This window comes from Eumetopias jubatus, unplaced genomic scaffold (assembly GCF_037043125.1).
Source record: "Eumetopias jubatus isolate StellerSeaLion01/CBP00866 unplaced genomic scaffold, mEumJub1_p1.0 scaffold_3, whole genome shotgun sequence".
Lineage (NCBI taxonomy): Eukaryota > Metazoa > Chordata > Mammalia > Carnivora > Otariidae > Eumetopias > Eumetopias jubatus.
Window position 1 is genome coordinate 123,944,757 of NW_028274809.1, and position 26,416 is coordinate 123,971,172.

Sequence of the window (26,416 nt, forward strand, 5' to 3'; positions counted from 1 at the left end):
TCTTTACAGAAAAGTGATACTACAGATAATTTCTAACCTTTAATGACAAAAACAGACTTAGGCCAGACTGGTAGTTATTCTATCATTATCACCAGGTACTATTTTGGGGTAGAAGAAAAAAAGTTTTCCCATTCATATTTTTAAAAATCTTTCATTTTTTATGAGCTTCCCAATTGTACACAGAACACTAACCTATCTTCACTTCTCAATGGGGGACCATATACCCGATGAGTATATATTAACATGCATTAAGAGAACCTAGGAAAAACCACAAAAGAAAGAGACTCTAAATGGTTTAAAAAAAATGAAATTACAAAGTGGGAAAATGTTTGAATGTTGGCAAATGGTTAAGATCCTTAATAAGAACATTTTATAAAAAAAATCAACACTCAAACATTACAAATAAGTATAAAGTATTTAGGAAATAGGAACAGGCAAACAAACTTACAATGTTGAGTTGCACACCACACACACAAAGACAGGTTACTTAGTGCTTAGTGGCTGTTTGGGGTGTGGGCTTTAAAATTCGAGTGACTGGGATGCCCAGGATGTTTTGAGGACTAAACTCTGAAATACCTGGTACATAGTAGCTAAATAGTAGGTATTATAATAGACTGGCAACAGATAAAACACGAATTCCGCCCCTTGGTGAGGGAAAGCTGGTCCTCATTAAAGGAACGTAAAACTGTGGCCCCTTGGAGGGTAGTGTGGTTACTTGTTATCCTACACATACCCCAACACTTCTTGTCCTTAGAAAATAAGCAGATAGATAGGATTCATTGCAGCATTAGATAGCAAAACCCAGAGAAACCTCTCTCCACCGACACTGGGACTGGTTAAAATATTTTTTTGTTATGTCTTCATACTGGAACTCAGGAGAGCAGTGCAGTTACAACACCTGACTAAATTTACATCTTTCCTTGGTTATATAGTTTTAAAAAAAACAGCCTACACAACAGTATAACACGCATACCTGTCCCAACACACCCTCATCATTAGGAGGACAAGGCTTGAAGGATATGCAACAAGTTAATGTTTTTTCCCCAGTGTTTGAGTTATATTCAACGTTATATTAAAAACAAGTTCAATGTAATAAAAATATGCCACTTTTCTATCAGGAGAAATCATACATAAGGAGTAGCAAAAAATGAAAATTGGATTTTCATACAAAGTAACTTCATTTCTGCTACCATTTATACACCTTCCCCCTCCCAATCCCATTTTTGAGTTAATGACAAAACCGTTTAGAAATGACACCATAAGATGAACTTTATTTTAAAGCTCATAAAAGGCTTCACAATATCAGTTACAAACAGAATCAACATTTCTTCCAATTTACACCTTCACATGACAATGTACTGTATAACAGGAGATATAGTTGAAAGTTTTTGTTCTGCATGCTGCTAACACATTTCACTAGCTTTTGCTTTACTCGTTGATTTTTAATATCAAAGCAAAAAGTCATATTCTATTGGACAGAATTAATATTAGAAAGCCCTTATGAAATCAGACTTAGTCTTGTTTATAAACATCCACACCCACACACATGCTGAAATGGAGAGCAAAATGCAAGAAAACTACCTTGGCAGGAGCAAATGCTTCAAGATTTTAATCACAGCCCTCTTGAACAAGCAGTACAGTTTGTTTTCTTTTCTCCAAAAGACAAAAGTCAGTTTCATCCTCAGTGATGCAAATGGTAATACTGCACAGAAGCTTAGTATGAATTCACAATTCCACAGGAATCTGAAAGTTACCAAGGCAATTTTCCCTTTTAGGATCATAAAGACTACAGACTTAAGCTTTTTTCTCTTTCCATATAATACACAAAATTTCTAAACATCCTTAAAAAAGAAAATATAAATAGTCTCAGTATGTTATGTAGAATCACATACTATGGCAAAAATATTTTATTCATTGAAGGCCTACGCCAATGCAATGTTATCTAGTCCAAGTCCATATTAATGGAACTCTTCTCATTCGGGTAACATTCTCCATTCTGATGTGGAGGCTCAGCACCAAAATTTTCTTTGCCTTCTAAATCTTCTTCTTTTTTATCAATATTTGGGCCATTTGGAGTTCTTTCCAGCTTGGGTGATTCAATTTTTGGCTTAGGTTGTGTTACGACAGGTTCACAAGTGTTATTCAACTCCTAAGCAAGGGAAACAAAACTGGTCAACTCCAAACCACCCAGTCATTTTCAATTACTTACCTAACACACCACCTGAACTGTTTATTTTTCTATCAACTCCAATTACACATATCTCGAGGAATTCAATTTCCTCATTACACTTGCCCAAAACGATGACTTGAAGCCCAATCAAAAAAGAGCAGTGAATATTCTTCTATGATGAGTCAGGAACTTAAAAAAGTCCTCACATCTTACTACCTCATTTAATCCTCACAACAATATTAAAAAGGTAGAAATTATGATCCCCACCTAGGAAAGAGGAAAGATGGTTCAGAGAGGTTGGTTAACTTAACCTCAAGATCAGGAAAACTAGTGAGCAAAGAACTGGGATTCAAGATTATAGCCCCCTGACTTCAAAGGCTCACAATTCTTGGGCACCTGGGTGACTCGGTTGGTTGAGCTTCCAGTTCTTGCCTTCTTTGGCTCAGGTCACGATCTCAGGGTCCTGGGACTGACCCCACACTGGACTCCGCACCTTGGAGTCTGCTTGGGATGCTCTCTCCCCCTCTTCTTCTGCCCCTCCCCCCCACATGCTCTCTCTCCAAAATAAATAAAATCTTAAAAAAAAAAAAAGGCTCACGATTCTTTAACCTTCATTGTGTTTCAACATTCTTCCAGCGGGAAAACATTCTTTGGTTTTCGTCTCAACTTTCTTCAAAGCCTCACAGCACTCAGCAAGGCCTTCCTTGATAAAATACCAATCTGGGCCCTTCTCCAGTGCCCAGAATCCCCTAATCCTTTTGATGACTACTTTATTTCTGCCCACAGCACCTGACCCCATCTGATACACTTCCTCTCCTCTTTGCTGTCAAGACTTCCTCAAACCAGCAGGTGACTACCACAGGGACAGTGACTTTGTACACTCAGAGTTTAACCTGAGAACAATGGCTGCCACGTGGTAGGGACTCAACAAATGTATTCGCTGAACTGAATAAATAATGAAGAAATGGAAATTTAAGAGAAACATATAAGGTCTTCTGTGTTTTGTAGTATCAGTAATGAACTAAGAAATCTGGCCTCAATCAGGATGAGGGAGAAGATTGATCAAAGAAAGCTATGTTTAAGGTTCACAGGATTGCAACTTGAGTCCCTAAGAAAACACAGCAGCAAACATCAGACAGTAATACTTACCTTTATTTTTGCTTTAATTTCCTGAGCACATACAACTGGATCTTGATCAAGACTCTTCTTAGCCTGAGCATTCATGATATTATTCATCCACTCCATCACTTCATTAACAGATTTCTCAACCTTTTTCATCTCAGACTCATCAATATGATTATATTTCTCATCCTGAATGGAAAAAGGCACGGTCATTCCATAGACTTAAGTAAGTGTTTAACAGTGGGGCGCCTGGGTGGCTCAGTCGGTGAAGCAACTGCCTTTGGCTCAGGTCATGATCTCAGGGTCCTGGGATCGAGCCCCACTTCAGGCTCCCTGCTCAGCGGGGAACCTGCTTCTCCCTCCCCCCCTGCCCTACCCCCACTCATGCTCACTCTCAAATAAAGTCTTAAAAAAAAAAAAAAAGTATTTAACAGTAACCTCTAACCTGCCTGAATTTTCCATGAAATTCAAATCTATCTGTGGTCTCAAATACCAAAAACAAATTTCTCATTTAAGATGTGTTCACACTGAAGGTTCCTCAACTTAGGATCAGCTTATTAAAATCTAGGGTAACTTCCTCGCAACATACAAACAGACTTACGTTATTTCTGAAGTCTGCAGCTATCTTGGCATAGTGCTGCAGTCCCTGTCCCAGTTCTTCAAACATTTTTGGTCGTTCCTCAGCTTCTTGAAACCGAACTTTAACTGGAGTGCCAATTTTCTAAAACAAGACATAATAAATTAACATTTGTCTAACTGCATTTCGAAAGTTTGTAGTCTAAAACACATGTACCACTTTCTAGGGGGAGAGAAGGACCTACCATTAATTCTTCCAACTTGTCAACATATGCTTGTTTAGCTTGGTCCTCTCCTTCTTCATAGAGCCAGTTTTCGGTCTCCGTGAGCAGTCTCAAAAAATTCTGGTGATCCTGTATATGAAACAAGAGAAACGATCAGGGGCAATTTTACTTTAAAAGTTTTCACAACAAAACAGAGTCATCCTCAGAAGTGTTAAACACTAAGTCACCAATCTTATTTCTAGGAAGGCACTCTGATTAGCTGGATTCTCTTTACTGTAAAGTATCAAGGAATAATGAACACTAGTAGATTTTACATGAGAGATGAACAGTAATTCTTTGGGCTTCTCTTTTACATGTGGACACGTGAGAAGTTTTGGTAAACCACTTACTGCCGTAACAATAATGTATCTCAGAAGTCCAGTTTTGAACAATCTATACACTGAAATGGGGTTATGGAAGAGCAATTATCTTTCCACTCTCCAAAGCAATTAGGTCTTCATGAAGTAACTTTCTATTCACTCCCACAACTATCAAAGGGAAATAGACAAGTTGACAATTCAATCACTGAACCTGAAATAAGCCATTCTGAACCAGTTCCCATAATGTATTTCTACTCTAGCCTTAGGAGGTCTACCCTCCTTAGGTTATCTCTCCTTCAGAATCCCACCCATAAGAAATCCAGGACATGTCAGGGCAGAGCCAAAAACTAATGCTTGTTACAAGGTAGTCCAGGGATCTTAGAACTAAAATAGACCCCTAAGTTTAAATTCTTTTAACTTCAGAATTAATCCCGAAACCATCCCAGATTTGTATCTAGCCAATTGTTTTCTAAGCCCCATTTTCACAGTTGTGCTTCTGGGATTTACTCAGAGCCACACTGACTTTGGGAGCTTAGAAAAGGGCTAAGGGGAATAACGTACCCGATAAACTCTGGAATGACTGGATGAACAAGTCTTAGGGGATAAAACAATGACCATGAGCAACCAAGGGAACCAGAGTCATAACAAAACAAAAAAAAAAACAAAAAGTCCGAGGTCTTTAAAACCAAGGATTTCTCTTATTTATCTTTCTAGCCCCCATACATTTAGTGTCATAGACTCTAAATAAATGTTTGATAGGTTCTTTCTTCTGGATGGTAAAAACTAAAAAGTCATTGGGACAAGTTAGAATAAAACTGCACGTTACTAATGAGCCTCTTTCCAGGACTCTGTTTATATAATTCCTATTTCAAGTTTTCTTCCTTTTTTTTAAGATTTTATTTATTTATTTGACAGAGACAGTGAGAGAGGGAACACAAGCAGGGGAAGTGGGAGAGGGAGAAGCAGGCTTCCCACTGAGCAGGGAGCCCGATGGAGGGCTCGATCCCAGGACCCTGGGATCACGACCTGAGCTGAAGGCAGACACTTAATGACTGAGCCACCCAGGCACCCCTCAAGTTTTCTGTTTTCAAAAAGCTCGTTACATAATCTAGTAGAGACTTAAATGTCAAATTTGATATGAAACACTTTATGAGATTATCTGAATAAAAACAGAGCTCTACACATACCTGCTCACATATGAATTTTTCATATGGGCCACACAGCTTGTCCCTGAATTCATACACATATTCCTCCACTGCATTTTTAGCATCGTTTCTTTCCTTTTCCAATTTATCCTGCATGATCATCTTACCCTGTCAGATAACAGAAAAGATTAATTTCAGTCTTGGTCTTCTATTACTTGTAACTAAATGTCAACTAGACTCTAGTGTTAAAATCAACAATTATACAAAAAAAAAAAAATTAGTGTTAACAGTTCTAATTTATACGTCATAAAGCTTATAACAAATCTTACAAAGCTCTTCATTTACTACATTTATCTCATATTGGGATTAATATTGGCCAATATATAATCGTCATAGGATGCTGCAACCGTATTTGAAATCGAGGGCTTTAGGTAAACTTATTTATCCACTTACTTATGAAATATTAATGAGATATAATTTATTATTAAATTTCAAAACACAATGTTGCCATCTCAATAAAACAAAACAATAAAACCGAATCTCAAATTTTTTCACATATTCTAGACTACAAAGAAGCACTATATATTTTAACAGGAATATTTAGTGTTGCCTGAGACACCAACTGTATTGTGCCCTGTGCTAGGACATAGTGGCATCTAATTTCTTCCAAGACCTTGGGCAATCAATTATATACCAAGCAGAATGATCTAGGGTATAGATCTCTTTCATAAGGATACAAAAATGTAAACAAAACTTGTTAAAAAAAATTAAACTGAAGATTCATCCTAGTCCTAAAACTGTATAAAATGTGGGGTATGGGAAGGATGTACAGCTATTTCTCTATCAGAGGTATGGGTAACAGGGCCAACCAACTAAATACATTCCAGGATGGAAAATAATTACCTGAAGTACTTACCTCTGTTTCAATATACATGTTAAGAAGGTCTTTCCCTAATTGCCAGACCAAGTTGGCTTCAATAGGCAGCTCAACATTCACCACCTTTATTTTGGGCTTTTTGGCTTCTGGAGGCTGGTCAACTTTCTTTTCATTTGCCTTAGGAAGGGGTAAAAAAAGAAATGGAAAAATTCCTAAACAATTCTTGAAAACAACAACAAAATCTCCCTACCATACTTACTAAAAACAAAATCCCTAAAATCCTAAATTGGAGGAGTGAAGATCATCTAATTTTCCCCACCCACTCATTTTAAACCGGGCTGCAATTACAACTTGAACATGTCATATTTTCTCTCAAGAATTCACCAGAATATTTTTCTCTTTGCATATTAAACTTAAATTCAATCCTTCCTGCTAAAACTCTTCTTCATAGGTCTTTTAATTTTTAAGCCCTGTAAGCAATGTCTAGGACTCCAAAAAAAGTCAAAACTATTATTAAATTACCACATCTTTAAATAACAGTCTAGAACCTAACAGTAACTAAAATACACTGTGACCAATGCTAAACACATTAGGATCTCTTTCTATTCCTCCTCTATACTTGAGTCCCTCTAGCCCACTATTATACCTGCTTCAGTTACAATTAGCACTATACTGATGAGTGCCTTTTAAAGTTTCCTACTAAATTTGGGGATTATGTATATACACACATACGTACATGTATGTATATATGCAGATAAATATCCTTACTCCTACTATCTGCCTTTGAGTCATACCCCTTTTCAAAGCAAACATAAGGTAAAAAGAGACAAAAGAACCTTAAAATAGAAAATGAAATGACACAGCAAATGCTAACAGCTTACTGCAGGTTTTTCAAAATACGTAAATACAGGGCTAAAGAAGTAAGTATCTCCTATGGCCTTTAATTTTCCAAGACTTTTCTATGTATTTCCATTTCTACAGGTTCCTATTAGCTGAGACGACAAAGAACACAATTTAGGAAACTCAGCTGTAGAACAGATGAGAAAATAACCAAGGGAATAAAACATATACCCTGACCGGCTGGGATGGTCAGATAGGAAGGACTAGCCCATCGGTACAATGAGCACCGCCACTGGGTAATTCTGGGAAGTTAAAAGGTTGTTAGAATTCCAGGCACTTCACAGAAAAACTGGGACTTGAAAAAGGTTCAGTGGCTTGCCTAAAATGACAAAGACAGAGATGGGACTAGAACTCATGCTTCCCAGACTTCTAGTTCAGGATTCCGAAAAGTCAGATGTCTCAGAAGTGTAGCCAGCTGTCTCACCAGCAAGGATCTAGTCAATCAGCCTGCAGTCCCCATGTCTTCTTCACTCTAGCACACACGAGAACCCCCCATTATACTGTGCATGCTCCTGGGGCACAGACCACAAGGAAAATGAATTAGAGGACACCCACACCTCGCAAAACACAGGAATACAACAGATATTTGGGAAACAGATCGATGACAGTACACGTGTGACAGTTAAAGTCAGAATAAGACTCTGACGGTACAACATCAAACCAACTACTGACTAAATCGATATATCACAAAATGGCACTCGACAAGGGATGGATGAAGAACCCTCCAAAGGGGTGTGTGAGAATGTTCCAAAGGGCTTGACGCTAGCAGTCCCACCTACAACGAAGAACATGAGATGGTGCTCAATGTCATGTTCCAGACAGGCACTGAGACTAACAGCACGAGCCTGTTAATACTCAACACTAAGTGAGGGGAGGGGCGGGACATTAAGGAGCTGTTGTCGCTAAGAAAGCCATGCTGCTCCACCATGATCATCACAGAACTCTTTTAAGAGGAGAAAAAGGCAGCTTTCAGAGTCAGGAACTAAAGCTCATATTAGGATCCCCATAGGACTGGAAACTTTTACCACCAAGTGGAAAATGTATTTTGGCCAAAGAACAATTCTGCAATTCATCTAAAGCTAAGAAAAAACCAAACCACTAATGAAAGGTTAATAACTTACATGCAATGTGTACAAAGAGTGAAGTTCTGAAAAGCACAGAATGATCTACAGTAACAATGTAAACTTCCCAATATCTATCTGACCATGAATTTTAAAGGTTTGATTAGAAGCTGTCATTTTTCAAGGGACAAAGCACAAATATTTAATTAAGCTTCCAATACATATTGTGGAAGCATGGCAAAGAAAAATGACTTTGAAGTACAATCTGATTATTAGCAGACCATCATAATTAATTTAATTTTGATAGGTGATTTGAGAGGAGAGAAAGTTTTACTAAACTCCTATAGCCCATGTATTTATCATCAGACTAATTCAAGTGAAAACTCATCACACAGCACTGGGATGTATCTATTTCTGCCCCTCACATTAGCAGACACCTCCAGCACTACAGAAGACAAGAAATGCCATGCATTTGCCTCTTGTTGCTTGGAGTAGCAGTTAATCAAGAGAAGCTTTTATGTCTAAAGCAGGATATTCAATTCTCTTAGTTGAGCTTGAGTACCTCTAATTTTAATTGAAAAACACAAAAAACTAAAAGAAAAACCCTATACAGAATAAGATAACTTGGTGCTTGCTCTTGAAACTGCAGATTTAATGATATCATTAATGATCACATGTTGCAACATTGTCTAAAGGAATGAACTAGAAGAGTCACTCACTTTGTCAGCATCTGGGATTTTGTTTTCTTCTGAGGTAAGTTCAGGTGAAGGGGGAGACTGTGAGGTTTGTTGACCATCAGTTTGTACCTGGGGCTGTGTTCCAGCTTCACTGTTGTCTTGCTGGATATTTTTCTGAAATGAAAGCCCAGGCACAAAGGATGTAGAAAGCAGGTGTACTTATATAAATTTAAAAGGTTACAGGGCACCAAAGACAGTACACTCCATTTTTGAAATCTTAATAGGTGGGGGAGAAAAGATAATGGACAAAAGCAAAATAAACACAAAATATTTGAAAACTCCTTACAAATCTTAAACCTGTAAGAAATTCTTTCAATGAAAGCCGTTAATATTGTTAAATAACCAAGCAGTAGGCATTTTGATTGATGTGATGACAATCAAGAACTCTCCTTTAAGAAATTTTGATCTAGCCTTGTACAGCTATTAACTCTCAAAAGCACAAGAAATAGGTTTAGTCCAGGCCTCTCTCCCAGAAACAAGATTCCAAAACTTAAATTCACCAGTAGCCATCAGCATCTCAACATATCACCATTTCAATGACCTGAACAATTGCATAAAAAAGCCAACTCTCAGTCAGCCGTTCAGGGATTCATCATTTCAGCTTACAGATACCCAAGACTCCTGTCCCCACCTCCTTTTTGTGATCCAGCTATTTCCACCTCAGAAGACAGCAGGATAAAGAATATATGCTACATGTTAGTAGACCTCTCCATCCCCGATAATTCAGTGCTTGCGCTAGTCTTTTTCCATCTTTGGGAGAAGCCTGAAACATTCTAATTTAACTGCTTTCTGTCCACCCTGAAGTCTCTCAAATTTTTCTTTCAGAGCTTCAAGATTCTAAGGCAGACACAGAAGTATTCAGAAACAAGGCACTCATGATGTAACAGATCCAAAAGGTACTAAGAGACTGATAAAACAGGCATTAGAATAATGGTGTCCGTAGCCAAGTGGAAAAGTATACAGCACTGGTCATTTAACACATTATTTTGAAATTTTTAAAAATGATAACAAAGCTAAGGCTCAGATATTAATATTCCTTAAATGTTCTAGGAATAATAGTGATAACAGTTGTCTGACCACAGGATACCACACTTTCTCACATCTTGACTAAAACACTGTTCACTCGCCTCTTCATTTAAGCTATTTCTGATTATCCAGAAGTAAACTGTAACAGCTAATCTATTTTAAAGTTTCTTAAAATTCTTCTGCACTCATGCTAATTGGAAGAACATGAACACAGTAACAACTTTCTTTCTATACTCCATGCAGATACTTCTTTTCCTTCCCTCCCATAATATAACAAATCATGTAAATAAAAGCAAGTTAAGTCCTGAAATACCAAAGCCAATTTTGCAGTAATTTAAGAATCAGCTTTAATAGTTGGTATATGTTCCAAATTAATATTTTTAAGTCTTTTTCTTTTTTTCTTAATCATCAGTCAAAACTGCCTTCTCAATATGTGGTCAATGCCTTTAAAAAAAAACAATTTATTATTTTGTAATAAGTTATTACACTCTTACTATTTTGTAACGTGCCAGTTCAAATTAACTGTATAGAATTTAAGCATAATTCACCAAATTCTGGGCCATATGTTATCATCATCTAGCAACTGCTATCATCATTCCCCAAAATTCTAAATAAAATTAAGAAAACCGTATTTGAACCCTTCCCTACCCTACTCTTTTCCGATAGAGTTAACTATATATTCCAACTCAAAGGCTTGTTATTCACACACTTACATCAGTGTCCGAGTTTTCTGCTGGTCTCTGATTTGGACACTCCATGTCTGCTTCAACAGAAGACCCTTCATTCTCCTCAGCGGGGATTTTCTCCACCATAGATGCTGTAGAGATGGTGAAAATGCCATGCGTATTGACTCGCACTTTGACTTTCACTCTAGATTTTTCTCCATCTTTCTGGGCAGAAACATTCTGAACTATGAAACGGCCTAGAACAAAAAGAAATTGACAATTTTTGAAGTGAATCTAAATGTCTGTAAAGAAGACAAAGACCAAGAAATATAGCTTCACAGTATTGCTGTTCCCAAATCTTCCCATTTTCTCTACTAACTGAATTAAGACATATACTATTGACATAAAATAAACTTAGTTGTACGGTATTACTTCAATACTTGGAATTAGTCTTAATATGCTGTAAAACCTTCAAAGGCAAAGCACTCTTGTGATTGTTTTTATTTAGCACAGATACTGTAAGATAAGACGACAAGTCCCTGCCTCCTCCTACCCTATTTCTCCAGATGGGTAAGCACAAACTAGACATGAAAATCTGTTAGCAAGTATAAGGCAGAGTTCTCAAATGATACCAAGAACCAGATGCATTTTAGTCCTACAGGGTCTTTAGGGAATACTGTTTTTCTGACTGAATAATCAAAACATTTTCCTAGGTCTTAAATAGGAGAGGTTTTGATAAAACCTTTTACCAAAGCCTGAAATTATTATGCAAAATACAGCAGTCCCAGAGCATTACTGAGTAGGAGTTAAGAGTATGGACTCTGACCCAGTCTCTGGGCTTGAATCCTGGCCGTGTAACCTACTGCAAGTTATTTCAGCTATCTATGCTTCTGTGGACTGAGTTGGTGTTTACAATGAGCATGTAAAACTGCAGTACCAAGTGCTATGTGTTAGCTATATCATCTCCACTAACAGCCTTCTTATTCCAGAGGCCACTAAACCAAAATTAAGTATTTTGAATCTAGTATGTGTAAAGCACTATATGGGATTTGACATTTTTATATTTAAGGTGCTGTTTACACAAACACAGAAAGTTACAGATTTAATTACCAGGTCAATGAAAGATGTTGGAGTAGACGTTCAATAATTATCAAATCACTGGAGCTCAGGAAATGATTACTGTAAGACCCATTTAAAGAAACAGCATTTACTGTGGGGTATCCGAGATGAGTTAGAGGACGGAGAGAGATGTAAGATCGTTCTTTAAGTATGTGCGAGCTTTTCAGTTTTGGTGATAACATATGGATTTGATGTCATACTAAAAAGCTTGGATTTTATCCTTTGCACAATGGGGAATTAACGCATAGAATCCAACCTATTAAAATTTCACTCTCTATTCAACAATTTCTCAAGCTAATTTCCTAGCAATAAATTCGTAAAAACTGTTTAAAACAAAACAAAACTACAACAAAAAAACCTCTTCTGTGCCAAACATTTTTAGTCTTAAGTGGTAAGAAAGAAAACACAAATGGTCAGGTTAGACTTCTTCAAACAACTTCGTTATGAAAAGGTGTGGGGCAACAGTGAGTCCTGAACAGATCTTGTAATATTGGCAAACTTTACCCTCAGCCTGGGAAAGACACAAGGCCACTCAGGAAGGGATCTGTAGCTCTCCCATAAATTTCCAGTTAGTAAGAGTAAAAACAGATGGATAGTGCCAAACCTCTCAAGGAAAAACGTACCAAAAAAGATGTACTTTTAAAAGAGATTACAATGTACGGTGATTAACATAATAAAATAAAAAGTAAAAAAAAAAAAGAGAGAGATTACAATAGAAAGGTATATTTGAGAAGCTACTGCAATGGTTTCTAAGCCAGGTTTTAAATTAGAAGTAACATTCCATCTAGAAGAAAGGTTAATATTAAAAACAGGTGGTAATCCTTTAAGTAGAGACTGTATCAGAAGAGAAAAAAGACTGACATGTTCCTAAACACAAATAACGTGGACATAACAGCAACACTAAGCAAGTCATTCCATCTCTACAGGCCAATTTATTCATCAATAAAAGGAAGAGATTTCTTCATCACCATTATTGTAAACTGACAGTGTCTTTACATGGAATTATGTTCTACTCAACGTCACTGAGAAGAAAAATTTTTACTTTGGTACACTAAGTCTTTAAAAGCGTAAACCCACAAAATTAATTGCTTACCTATTTTTGCTTCTGGATATGGAACTCCTTGAGGATCAGAATAGAAAGCTTCTAGCTCAAAAGGTCCCCTTCTCAAGAAAGTGAGAACTTTGGAGAAAGGAGCAGCATGGTTTCGACTAAATACTTCGTGGACCCTAGAGGAAAGGAAAAGGCATTCAGTATTCCAAGCACTTAAGCTTACTATGCTACACAAAATGCAATAAATGCTCTGAAATCTCTACCAATTCTATCTCACCATTTATTAACACCAAAATGAGAGAAGTATTTCGAAAGGTTTGATTGTTCAAAGATCCCAATTAATCAGACCCTCAAATGTAAAAGTCATTTGTTAATTTTTTCATCTTTATATTAAAATAGTTATCTGAATAAAGTTATCTTCTACTACATACCCTTCAGTATCTTCTGAATCATGGTTCCACACCAGAGATATTGGAAAAGGGACTGCATCTGTGATGGAAAATTCTCTAACTTTAAATGCCGGGGAAAGAATTGCACACTTTAAAAGAAAAAAAGAAAGGATTATCATAAGATCATGAATAACTGCACTCACCTTTTAATATAAAACTCAATTCAAATTGGATGGTAAGTTTAAATTCAAAATCAAAATTGCTTATAGTATACGTCTTCTTAAGTACAAAGGATTTAACATCTAAATACTATGCCAATCGCTAAATATAGACCGATAATACAATGAATCTTAGGACAACAATTGTTGACTAGTAACAAGTTTCATAGGAGCTTAGGAAAAAAAATACCAGCCCTGCCAGAAATGCCCTGATAGCAATTTCAATTACAAGCTGTATCACTTTTGAATCTGTGTATATATCCACACACAGCTCTGTCCACATCACCTTTCAAATGTCTAAGAAACTGAAAAAGGATAAAACCCAAAATGTTCCTATTTTCAGGTAATTTTATGAAGGAAGCAGTGGTAAATTCAAATTTGAGGTGGAAAACACCCAACCGACAAGTAGATTTAGACTAGTCACATAAAACTGACTAAATACACGACTAAACTAAAGGTCAATCTCTGATTAGCACAGGATCCTTCAAAAGAGAGGCCAAGGGCGCCTGGGTGGCTCAGTTGGTTAAGCGACTGCCTTCGGCTCAGGTCGTGATCCTGGAGTCCCTGGATCGAGTCCCGCATCGGGCTCCCTGCTCAGTGGGGAGTCTGCCTCTCCCTCTGACCCTCTCATGCTCTCTCTCTCTCATTCTCTCTCTCAAATAAATAAAAATCTTTAAAAATAAAAAAAAAAAAGAGAGAGGCCAAAATAAGCTCTACCTCTCTAACAAAATGATCAACTTCCAATGTTTTGGGGAATTAGAGACTTAGTTAGGGAGGTACACTCCATTATCAAGGAAAAAGCAAAACTAAAAACCCCATGATGCATCATATGGATACAATGGATTATCAGCCATAATGAGCACATATTCTTCCTTTTTAGAGTATTAAGTATAGTCCAGGGCACCTGGGTGGCTCAGTTGATTAAGCGACTGCCTTCGGCTCAGGTCATGATCCCGGAGTCCTGGGATCGAGTCCCACATCAGGCTCCCCCTGCTCTATGGGGAGACTGCTTCTCCCTCTCCCTCTGCCTGCCACTCCCCGTCTGCTTGTGCTCTCTCTCTGTCAAATAAATAAATAAAATCTTAAAAAAAAAGTATATATAGTCCTTCTAAAAATCTTTGTGTACAGAAACTCTTGCTGTTTTGTATTAAAAATAATTGTGCTAACTAGATTAAAATTTAAGCACAGATACCTTGAAACTTTAGTTAAAACTACTTGGTGACTATAATATTATCCTAAGTATAAAGATTAATTCTCTTATCAATAACTTCTAGTTTTGGTGCTTTCGCGTTGCCAAACTTAAGCCTCTGAGTGGCCTTCTTACTTGATGAGCAAGTTACAATCCATTTGGAGGAGGAAGAAGAGCTATTTTCTAAAACCACTTGTTAATACTGTCAGCCCTGCAAATTTTCCCTCAAATCATTTCCTCATTACACCACACTGCCGTTCTAATTCCCCTCTAAGTGCTTTGGAATTACTAATTCGTGCTTCACTGTTGTGTTTCCTGTGTCCCCTCAGAATCATGCCTGCTCCTGATCTGCGGTTTAAAAACATCAGCTGCAAATTTCCTTTCATCAAAAATTTCCTGGATGCTCCAGATCTGAAGATCCTTGTTTCCCCAGAGCCTTCTGGATGTGTTTGGAAGTGAACTCCCTTGTGATAGCTAATTAGACACAGGGCTTTGCTTACTATATAACCCCACCACAATGAAATACGGCAGAAATGGTTTAAGGAACGAGCACCAAGAGAAAGAAGGGCTGAGAAAACAGTACCTGTAGTGCACATCCTCTAGCTACTGCTTCATCTGCATTGAGGGTTGTGCTAACATCCTTTCCAAAGAATCTGGCAATTTTTTCTTTCACGGCTGGAATTCGCGTAGTGCCTCCAACTATTTCCACAGCACTCACATCTTCAACTCTGAGCTGAGTTTGTTCCATCAGAGAGTGTAGGGGAACTTCTATCTTTTGCAGGAGGTCAGCACAGAGTTCTTCAAATTGTGCCCTTGCCAAGTAAGAGGAACACTATAAATCTCTAGAAACATTATCTTAAAGCCAATATCCTGCCTGTTTTTTTTTAAATAATATTAATCCAATGAATTTCTTTTTCCTTCGACAACCTCGATTCCACATGGGCCAAGTTTAACTGTACTGTAATCTGTAACTTTTAAAAAATATATAAATATACAAAACAGGTGCAGAAAAGAAATGGGGAAGAAAGTTAGTTCTACTGGCATTACTGGGGGGAAAAATCACTTTTAAATTAAGATTGCTGTTTTAGGGGCACCTGGGGGGCTCAGTCGTTAAGCATCTGCCTTTGGCTCAGGTCATGATCCCAGAGTCCTGGGATCGAGCCCTGCATCAGGTTCCCTGCTCTGCAGGAGGCCTGCTTCTCCCTCTCCTACTCCCCCTGCTTGTGTTCCCTCTCTGTGTCTCTCTCTGTCAAATAAATAAAATCTTTTAATTAAAAAAAAAAAAAAAGACGGCTCTTTTCTTCCTAAAAGTTTTTTTGTGAAACCATTATTCAATTACTGGCCTAGAAAGACTAAGAGATGATAAATACCAAAAAAACTCCATCATGAGGGCACTTAGCAAAGATCTTTTTAAAAAACCTCTTCGCATGGGCCGCCTGGGTGGCTCAGTTGGTTAAGCATCCAACTCTTGATTTCGGCTCAGGTCATGATCTCAGGATTGTGGGATTGAGCCCCACATCAGGCTCCCTGCAGGGCATGGAGCCTGCTGAAGATTCTCTCTCCCACTCTGCCCCTACCCCCACTCTCAAATAAATAAAAGACAACCTCTTTGCAGAAGTGATCCTAGTTTCTAATGGTGTGAACAGTCCTAGTGTGTAGCATATAATCTTGAAATGTGGGCCAAGACTCTCAACACCACAGCTAAACTGACATCTGGGTTATAGTTTCATCAGCAAGAAATTTCTTCTATTTAATCTAGCAGAATTCAAGACGCACCTGTTCATCTTTCCCGAAACATCTTTGTCATTCATAAAGCACTCGATATTCAGTGGTAGGTCTGTGCTGTTAGAGCTCATTAGCTTTTTCAACTTTTCACACTCTTGATACAGACGAAGAAGTGCTCGTATTTTGGATTTTGCATCCAACTTGTACTTAGTTTTAAATTCTGCACAAAAATATTCCACTAACTTTTCATCAAAGTTTTTTCCTCCTAAGAAAGGATCAAAGGCTGTTCCCAGTATCTAATTGAGTTAAAACAAATAATCTGGTTATTTTCATCATATTTTTAACTAAAACCTTAAATACTGCTACTCAAACAACTAAAGACATCAAGACTTCTACTTAAATTACTACATGAAATCCCAGTTAAAAGAAATGTTACTACCAAAGCCACACGAAATGCTAAATTTCTGATTTACTTTTAATGATTACACAGAAGATAATCTTAAAAAGCTGCTCTTTCTTAAGCAAGAATACTTAGGAGTATGCTAAGATAATTACATCATCATTATGGAGAGCAACCTTGGGAATAATTCCTTATTAATATCGTTACCCAAAACTCTTCATTGCCAAGAAGCAAAGTTGCTTAAAGTAATGACAAATACAACACTATTAATAGGTTTTGGTCATTGAGTTCCAATTTATGACTTTACCTTCAATTTTCCCTTGTTAAAGGCACAGGCAGAGACTTGAAAGGCTGAGTGTCCCATATCAACAAAAACCACAATTCGAGGTTTCTCATCCAGGCCTGGAAGATCCTGCTTATAAATTCCGTAATTCAAAGCCACTACAAAAAAATAATTGTTTTAATTCTTTGGTTCACATTTTCTTAGGAATTTCATCATTACCAAAATAATTATACATGCAGGAAACTGGACTATATCAAACACTTAAAGGTGAACACATTCCTTTTATACCTGACTTCTAACTAATTTTCATGGCATCAATAACTTTTTCCCTTTCTGATTTTAGAACAATGCTCTATCACTTTTCAATGTATGAAGAGATGTGACAGAGAAAATGTACAAGGTGCGAATACGATGAAATGTAACCACAAACAGTAGCAGGCTCATCACACAATACTTACATTTGAACCACAACCTGCCAGGAGACTGCTTATCCAAAAAAATTAAGAATTTAATATACAACTACAGCAACTGCAGTTCCTACCAATTTCTTCTTAGGTCCAAGGCAAATAACTGATCTACCTTAAAGAGACTGTTACCCTTTTCTGAACTTTGGAACCACTGTATTTCTAAATACATATACCCTAAGAACACATCTTTATCAATACTTTAGGAGTTTTAAAACACGTATTAGATTTGGAAGACATATATGCATCAGATATAAAACACGTGTATATTAGATATACACTGGAAAAAAGTCTTACTTGCTTTGTCTGAATACACTAAATTGTAACTGACCTTTTGTTCACCTGTAATCATAAAAAACTAGTAAAGGCTCTAGGAGGAAGGAACAGTGATTGTTTTGTTTACCACTATATCTGTATCTACACAAGGCCTAGCAAATGATACAGTTTAAGTCAATATTTGATAGAAGATGAATGATCAATGACTAACTGCATGTATTCAGGAAATGTAGAAGGGAAAAACTTTTAATCAATGCTTAATAGTCAGGGCAGTTGTGAAACCCCAAATCTTAAGGTTTTGAGAAAACTTAACTATTAAAACTACATAAGGAAATAAAAAACCAAAACCAACACACATAACTCAAAAGATTAAAATATATACATAAAAGAATTTCTTAATGAAAACAGAATCATAAACCTGACAAAGTGCCAATTTCTCATTAGACATAAGCATCTGAAAAGTTAGAATTCTTTAATTTCAAATCTAACCCTTACTTTTTATACTAGGCTATGTTTCTACAAGTACATGAAAAAGTGTTCGGTTATGATACCTGATGTGTCTTAACTCTAGTTTTGATAGTATATTCACTTCTACATGAAGACAGTTTTTTTTTTCCTTACCAGCTGTCATGTCATTCATAAGTCGCAGGCAGTTTAAGCCAACTATTTGTGCAGCATCTAATACAGATCGCCTCTCAGCATCTGTGAAGAAAGAGGGGACCTACCAACAAGAAAGGAAAGAATTTTAACTTGTCTAGAATATACACATACAAATTCCTCACAACCACTTGTAATGAATTAACAACAGTTCAACTAAATAGGCGCCTAGTGAAGTCATAAACATAAATAGAACTTTAGACTTAATGTCTAGCAAGTTCCTTAACTTTCAGAATAACTATTTTAAAAAAAATTGCCCCAAAATTGTAATCTTTACTGTAACCAAATTTTAATCCAAAATAAAAATCAGGAGTATTCACTAAGATACAATGACAATTACTTCTATCTAACAGAAAGCTTTATGCGTATGAATACTATTTCTAAGCCAGTCTTAGATTTCTGACAGCAGGAGATCACGTTAAGTCAACACTTAATGTTCAATTATAATTGCACTACAGATAAATACTTCAGGAACTGAAAGATAATACAGAGCTAATTCTAGCATATGCCACTGCCCTATAGTTTTGCTATTCATTGCATTTAAGCGTTAATAGATGATGGGGGACCTTCTAATTCTGTAGACCTGTTAAGATTACAAAAACATTTTTAGGCAATGCCTGTTGATATTCTTAAAAGAAAGAAAAGCAAAAACAAGCTCAAGGGATGGGATGAAGTCTCTTATGGTGCTGACTTATGCTTCCAGCTAGGTTAATTCTTTTTATCGCTTTCTAGGACATCACTTTAACTAGGACACTCTTCAGGAGGAGCATCTAACAATACAGCCATAGAATCACTTAACTAGAAAGTACTGAAGAGAAAACTTAGTACAGCGGCTTTCATTTTTTCCCCAAAGTATTTGTAGCTGCTTCAGAAAGAGAGGCAAGAGCCAAAGTGGGTCTCTGCTCACCTTTCAAATCAGGAACACTGCTTTCACTCAGTTTTCTATATTGCTTATTAAAAAAAAAAAAAAAGGAAGAACCACTGACTTATAACCTAATTCTTTAATTTTACCAGATATTAAGATTTTTTTCCAAGAGACAGCCAGATACTCTTTCAGAACACCTTCTGTCTTGTAAGGGCAATAGGAGAAATTTTAAGCCTCTGCCTCTATTCTTTCATATCCTAGGACACACTGCCATAAAAGCTTCTGAATGGTCTGAGCAGGCCATGCTGCCCATGGTTATAATGCAAAGACCATGAATGATGCAGGTAAGTCCATCATAGACTGTCTTGGTCCAGGGCATTACCACAGATATCAAAAAGAGACCCTAGACATTTGGGAGAGAATGTCCAGCTGCCTTTTTGGTGTCCAAATAAAAGATGACTTTTGTCCATTTCAAATACTCCTTGATAACCTACCAACTGTCCATAAAAATCTTAAGTTTTGGGGCACCTGGGTGGCTTAGTCAGTTAAGCATCTGCCTTTGGCTCAGGTCATGATCCCAGGGTCCTGGGATCGAATCCTGCATCGGGCTCCCTGCTCAGCGGAGAGTCTGCTTCTCCCTCTCCCTCTGCCTCTCTCCCCACTTGTGCTCTATCTCTGTCTCTCAAGTAAATAAATAAAATCTTAAAACATCTTAGGTTTTGTCACTACTGGGAGGTGACATTGTAAACTTCTAATGAACTGGTTCTCAACTGACAGAATTCTGAAACCTTCTCATTAAGTATACAAACTAACAGGATATGGTTAACTGAGTGTATTAGAACATCCCCCCATTCAACCAATCAGTCTCTTTTTCCAAGGAGCCCCACAGGAGATTCTGATTTGCACCTCCAGTCAAGAACCTCTGCAACTTGTGGCTAAAAATACCACTCAAACATACTCTGAAATGCTCCCAAACACTATGCTAATGTAGTCCAGTAGGATTTTGATCTCTAGTAATAGAACAGCTTTCACACATTTAATACTTAAGAGTAGCAAAAAAGGCAAATTAAAATAAAACACACTGCCTTGCTGAATTCTACTTACTGAAATAACACAATCTGTTACTGGTTTCTTGAGGTTGTTTTCAGCAGTTTCCTTTAACTTAGTCAACAGCATGGCTGTTATCTGCTCCACGCTAAAAAGATGTTCTTCATCCATGTACATTACCTATATTGAGAAAAGAAAATGTTTTAAACATTGTAGTACTTAAAGCTACATGCTAACACTAACTTCCAAATATTATTACGTATTCTCTTCCAGAAAACCTTTATTGTTACAGTTGTTAGAAAAGAAGAAAGGAAAGAGTAGGAAAAAAAAAAAGAAAGAACTTTTCTTTAGAGATGAAGAGAAGGAAAAAAGCTAAGGCAGATTTTTCCTCTACCCAGAGTACTAGTCAAAACATTATAGAAAGTAGTAAATTTCCACTCTGAGGAGATGAATCACTGACAAATATTATTTGGTGTAGATCCTAAGACAGGAACGTTTCTGCTAGTTTAAAAACAGATTTCTGGTTGTATTACACTATTGCTCTCCAAACAACTGCAACTGGGTTGTCATGGCTTTTGTTTGATAAAAACAACACAACTGAGGTTTTTTTAACCACCCCTAAAGGAAACCTAAATTTCAATAATTATAAAAAAGTTGAGACAAGTTATAGCAGTATATATCATTTGAATAATTTTTAGACATTAAAACATACTTACAGTTTATAAGAACTTGACCAAAAAAAAAAAATCTCATCTAATTAAGGACTTTAAATGTTTTTTAAGAATTAACGGTTTTTTTTTTTTTTCTGTAGGTGAATTCCATTTCCTACTAAGGACTCTAAGGGTGCTCAGTTATATTACCTTTATTCCAACTCCACCATTTTTCATTGGAACCAAATCATAACTTAAGTTTTCCTTCTCCTTTTGAATGAAGGGGTCACTGAATGCTCGGCCATGAAACCTTTTGAAGTTAGACACTGTATTGTTTGCATGAGTGATTTGCTGCAAAAGAAATTAGAAAAATTTTTTTTCCTAATTGGAACATCTATCAGGCTATTACAATTTTATAGAAAGTCAATTGTACAACTCAAACCATTAAGAACATAAATAACTTTCTCTGCAACCCTGGGAAATACCAGAAGGTAGGCAGTGAGAGGGAACAGAAGGCAATACTGTCATCACAGACTTTTAAAAAGATTTCAAAATCTGCAAGATAAAATCAAAGATGGTCAAACTACCACTAAAGCCCTGAACAAACCAAGAACTGCATCCCTTTATTTCATTCCTTTTACCCCCCACTAAACTTGTAAGTTTTATACCCAATGAATAAATGAATAAGGAGATCTAGAAGCACTACAGGGCAAATTACATTTAAAAAAAAAGTGGTTACAGTTTAATAAATTGCTAAGTGGTCAGAATAAACATTTTGTGCCACAAAATACATGGATTGGGACAATAATGGAATGTTAATTATCTATACCAAAAAGCAAAAGAGGCGAGGATAATTCAAGAAGTTTCTAAGTGACCTAATGCTTTCAACTGCATATTTTTGATGAGTAGGCTCTGGATTGAAAAGTCCCACACTCCACAGTATGTTTCACTCACAGAAGTCAGCAATGGGAACTTTATTTAAAATACAAAAATAATTCAAAGACTAAAAACTGAGACTTCTGAAATAATGAAAATCCCAAAACAGTTTACTATTTACTGTTTTCTCTGGTCCACTTCTTTTAAAGGGAGGACTACAAGTTGGCACTACTAGTTTTTCAAACAACACAGAATTGAAGTATGTTTATATACTAAAATTCCCTCTGATTCTGAAACTGACTTGAGGTAGATCTAGTAACCTATAGGCTAGATCTGAGCCTCTACTGACTCTCCTCATATAATATCCAAAAATTCAACAGAATTTTAGGTCTGGAATTATCAGTATTCTAAATGGCCAGATTCCGGAAGATAGTTACTTCACTAATGTGTTTCTTTCCTTTTGAGTATGTTATTTTGAGTGTACACAGCTATTTTTCTGTTTTTTTTTTCTTCTTTTATCTTGTATCTCTTCCAACTAGCCTTATTATAGCCTTCCAGGGTTTAGAATTTTGTTTCTGTTTCAGCAATACTGTTTTCTGTATTTGAAAGAACTTTTTCAGTCTCTCTTTAAAAGCCTCTCAGAAGAGATTTCATATTTCATGTTCTTTTACTTTAGTTTTTCCTCCCCAAACCTAAGGGCTCACCAGTTACAACGTGAGGCCCACGTGGGAGGGGCATACATAAATTTTCTAGTCACATTAACAGGCGAAATTAATTTCAGTAACTTATTTTGAAGCCTAATAGATCCAAAATACTGTCATTTCAACATGTACTCAATATAAAATACTAAGGAGATACTTTATTTCCTTTTAAGACTTCAAAATCTCATGTGTATTTCATACTTACTTCACATTTGTACATTTCAAGTGTATTAACGGCTACCCTAATAAGACAGCACAGGTCTATACAGAAAGTCCTCCCAGTCTTATCCTAATTATTAAATAACCTGAAAATGCTTTTAAATACAGAATTTCTAGAAGGAATATTTAACTCTTAAACGTGTATAAGAAATTACACATGAAAGAACTTCAAGTGTCTTATTTATAATTTTTAAAAATTAGATAAATTAGAAGGTAGCAAATTACTAAATATTAAGGTTGGCAGATTAGAACACTAAGGTAGATCTTGGGAAAAGAAGAACGGAAAAGAAGGAAAAATAGCCATCTAAGGGCTCATAAAAAATACTCGCATTACACTTCTAAAATTCAAAAATATATAGGCTTAGATATTTCATACTCTTGTATGCCCTTGATATTTTACCTTGAAATTCTCCCCCTTAAAAATGACCAGAATTCTCTTAAAGAACATACCTGATTTTTGGCTGCAACTCCAATTGTTCTGTTTTTTGATCCAAATGATATGACTGATCTAGAAGATATACAAACCACATGTCTCAAAACTGTTAAAAGGCATAGGTGTGGACATCTTTAACTGACAAGAAAATATAAATTGCTTACCCATGGGGCGGTGGAGGACACCATAACTATAGCACAACTTTGGACTCTAAAGCTTTGGTCAGATACTCAGTGGAAGTCTGCTTAATCTCTACTCTGAGAATCCAATCTAGGTGGCCATCTTACCCAAAAAAGTCTGCTCATGGGTCAGGGGGCATTTTCCAATACCTCAAGTACCAGTATAATTCTCCAGATCCCCAATCATTAGGAAGTGCACATGAACTCTGAAAATACTTTGAATAAAAGGTATCATTAACTTGGCCTTATATACATAATTAACAAAATATATGGTGTAATTCCACTTCTCAGTTAGCAACTCTGTACAAATCTGAGTATCACTGTCATACCCATTGCTGTTCTGATACACCATCGGCCTCTTTAGGATCAAAGGGTTTATATAAACCCAAACAAGTGGGCCTAAGTTAGGTTTTTGGAGTTTAAAAGCACGAGAGGGTCTTATATGGAAGACTCTACTTAATGAAGCCAACTAAAAATGACACAGAGCAAGAACCCCAGCAGAACAGAGTTGAGAGAAAGCAGTGAGTAATCAGTTACATTAAGTCAGAAGAGATGAAAAATGACTTCTGTGAGATAGCCTTCTCAGCAATAGAAATGGAATGGCAGCACAGAGCAGAGAGAAACTCAAAATCTTGTCAGGAGGAGGTAAGCAAATTAGGTTTTCAATCAGAGAGCAGGTAGGAGTAATAGTGAGATGAACAAAATGGGAATATGTTGAGGGCATTAAACATCAGGCTAAATCAACTTTAAATTTGCTAGTAAGGAAAACACCCTAAATCTAAATTATCTGGCAGGTGCTAAATAGCATCCTAAAAGCTAGAGGAGTGTTCAAGCAAAGGCTAGAACCTTCCAAAAACACTGTATCATTCTAGGCTCAGAGTAACTATTCACTTGCAGAATGACTTAACTCATTTTCCACACTGAAATTAATACTGGCCATCGCAAATGAGTTAAACATCTATTAGATCAAAAGACTAAAGGGAATTCCAAAACTACCAACTGTTTACCCTTTTTAGAGACATATCTGTTGTCTTTATTTCACAGTGGTCAATACAGCCACATACCCATTTTTTCCTACTCTCATTTGAACAGCTTTTCTTCCTTTTATTGGATCAAACAGAACAAAGATGTAAACCGTACCTAAGCACGAAAGCCTGACATAGTGTCTTTCTTACTATACTCCAATTACAGAGCCCTTTACACAGCTAAAGAACAGACTAAATTTGCAAATATGTAAAATCATGGAATAAGTATTCCCAAGGCTACTCGTTGTCAAGTATTTGCTTATTTTCTGATTTTCCATTCACTTTAGTAAATGGCCATCCGTACTCAAATTGTGACATACACAGTCATTCTACCTTTGGGCCTTAATGTCTCATTCAACGCTTTTTATCTTGGGTTTAAGGCATTTAAAAAATAAATACCTACATTAATTTTCCCGAGAAGAAATTGTTTTCATTAATGTGCATGCAGGCATGTTTGCATGTATTATCTTCAGAAAATAAGCCCCTCGAAAAAGTTGCTTTAATAAAATGTTACCTTTGCCCACCCCGTGCCGCTGTAGAATATTTAATTCAGTGACAACATTCATCTCCGAGTTCTAGCACAAAACTGTGCAATTCTCATTTTAGCTCCTTTAAATTGTGCAAAATTAATTGAACACGATTTAGGATTCCCCTTGAATGGCTCTCATAAAATGAGCAAAAGAACGTTTACATCTTCACAAATGATCCCAGGCACTAAGGCGGACAGCATTAGTAACCAAAGTGCGCACGAAGAGGTATCTATGAAAGGAGGGATTCTGCGGTCGCTAACAACAGACCGCCCGCTCACTGGACAAGCAGCAGCATACAGGCTCTGGAAGCTTCCAGTTCATTTCGAGATTCACAATGCGGAAGAAAAAGCTCAGCAGCCCGCAACTGCGGTGCGCAAAGATATGCTCCGCGGGAGGGGGACAAGCTGGGGGCGGCACAGGCAGCGAGGAGAAGCCGCGTGGGGAAACGGGGGCGGCCGCGGAAAGAGCGAACTGAGGCCTGCCAAGAAAAGGAACGAAGTCGCGGGCTTATGCGCAGCCCGGCCCCCAGTAAGAAGCCCGCTCCGAAGCGACGACCCTGGGCCACTCCACTCTAGGACTTCTCTTGGCCCCGTGAATCGCCAAGACCCCCTCACCCCCAATCCTGGCGGCAAGCCCCCACCCCTACTCTTGGGCAAGCGTCCTGCCCTACCCGGCCGCCGGTACCCAGACCCTACGGCGCTCCCCACATCGCCTTCCGATCGGCCCGGCGCTCCGCAGCCAGCGCGCAAGCCCCAGGTCCCCACATTCCCCAGCCCCCGCCGGCTTTCTTTCCTCACTCCACAATCTCTCCTAGCGCCCCCGCAGGCTCCCACTTACGGGGTGCAGCGGTCGCTGAACTCGTTGGCGATGGTCTCGATGCCCCCGGCCCGGGCCACCGCAATGTAGCAGCTCTGCGAGCCCACATCCAGCCCCACCACCGACATGGCCGGCTCGCGGTCCGCCTCCGCCTGGGCTCTGGGTCTGGGTCTGGGTCTGCGTCCTCCGGCCCCCCGCCCGCTCCTTCCGCAGCCGCTTCTTGCCCGGCCGCGCGCCGCTCCCGCGGAGTCCGACCGCTCCCCTGTCACTCGGACGGACACACGGACAGTCGGCCTGGCTGGCGCCTCCGGCTTCCTGGGGACAGTGGCAGCTCCCAGACGACTAAGCACGGGGTAAAGAGGCGATCGGTCTCCGCAGGTAGCTCCGCAAGCTCGGGCTGACTGCCTCGATCTGCACCCAGAGCTCACCGGCGCGGCGCTGA

At 37.8% G+C, this 26,416-nt stretch overlaps 1 protein-coding gene across 2 annotated transcripts; it reads right to left on the reverse strand.

Moving 5' to 3' along the window:
- Positions 1–1,243: 1,243 nt before the first annotated feature.
- On the reverse strand, positions 1,244–26,416 carry HSPH1 (heat shock protein family H (Hsp110) member 1). Of its 2 annotated transcripts, XM_028105692.2 has the most exons (18): positions 25,996–26,416; positions 23,442–23,499; positions 21,406–21,546; positions 20,603–20,725; positions 18,598–18,697; positions 17,261–17,394; positions 16,605–16,849; positions 15,412–15,640; positions 13,464–13,570; positions 13,075–13,208; positions 10,911–11,119; positions 9,154–9,285; positions 6,513–6,650; positions 5,639–5,764; positions 4,114–4,221; positions 3,894–4,013; positions 3,320–3,481; positions 1,244–2,149 (listed from the first exon to the last, which is right to left on the reverse strand). In XM_028105692.2, exons 1-18 carry the CDS (start codon positions 26,100–26,102, stop codon positions 1,943–1,945), a joined length of 2,580 nt encoding a protein of 859 aa, XP_027961493.1. In that variant the 5' UTR covers positions 26,103–26,416; the 3' UTR covers positions 1,244–1,942. The 2 variants fall into 2 exon arrangements, with proteins under 2 accessions (XP_027961493.1, XP_027961501.1); XM_028105700.2 differs by lacking the exon at positions 9,154–9,285 and having other exon boundaries at positions 25,996–26,187.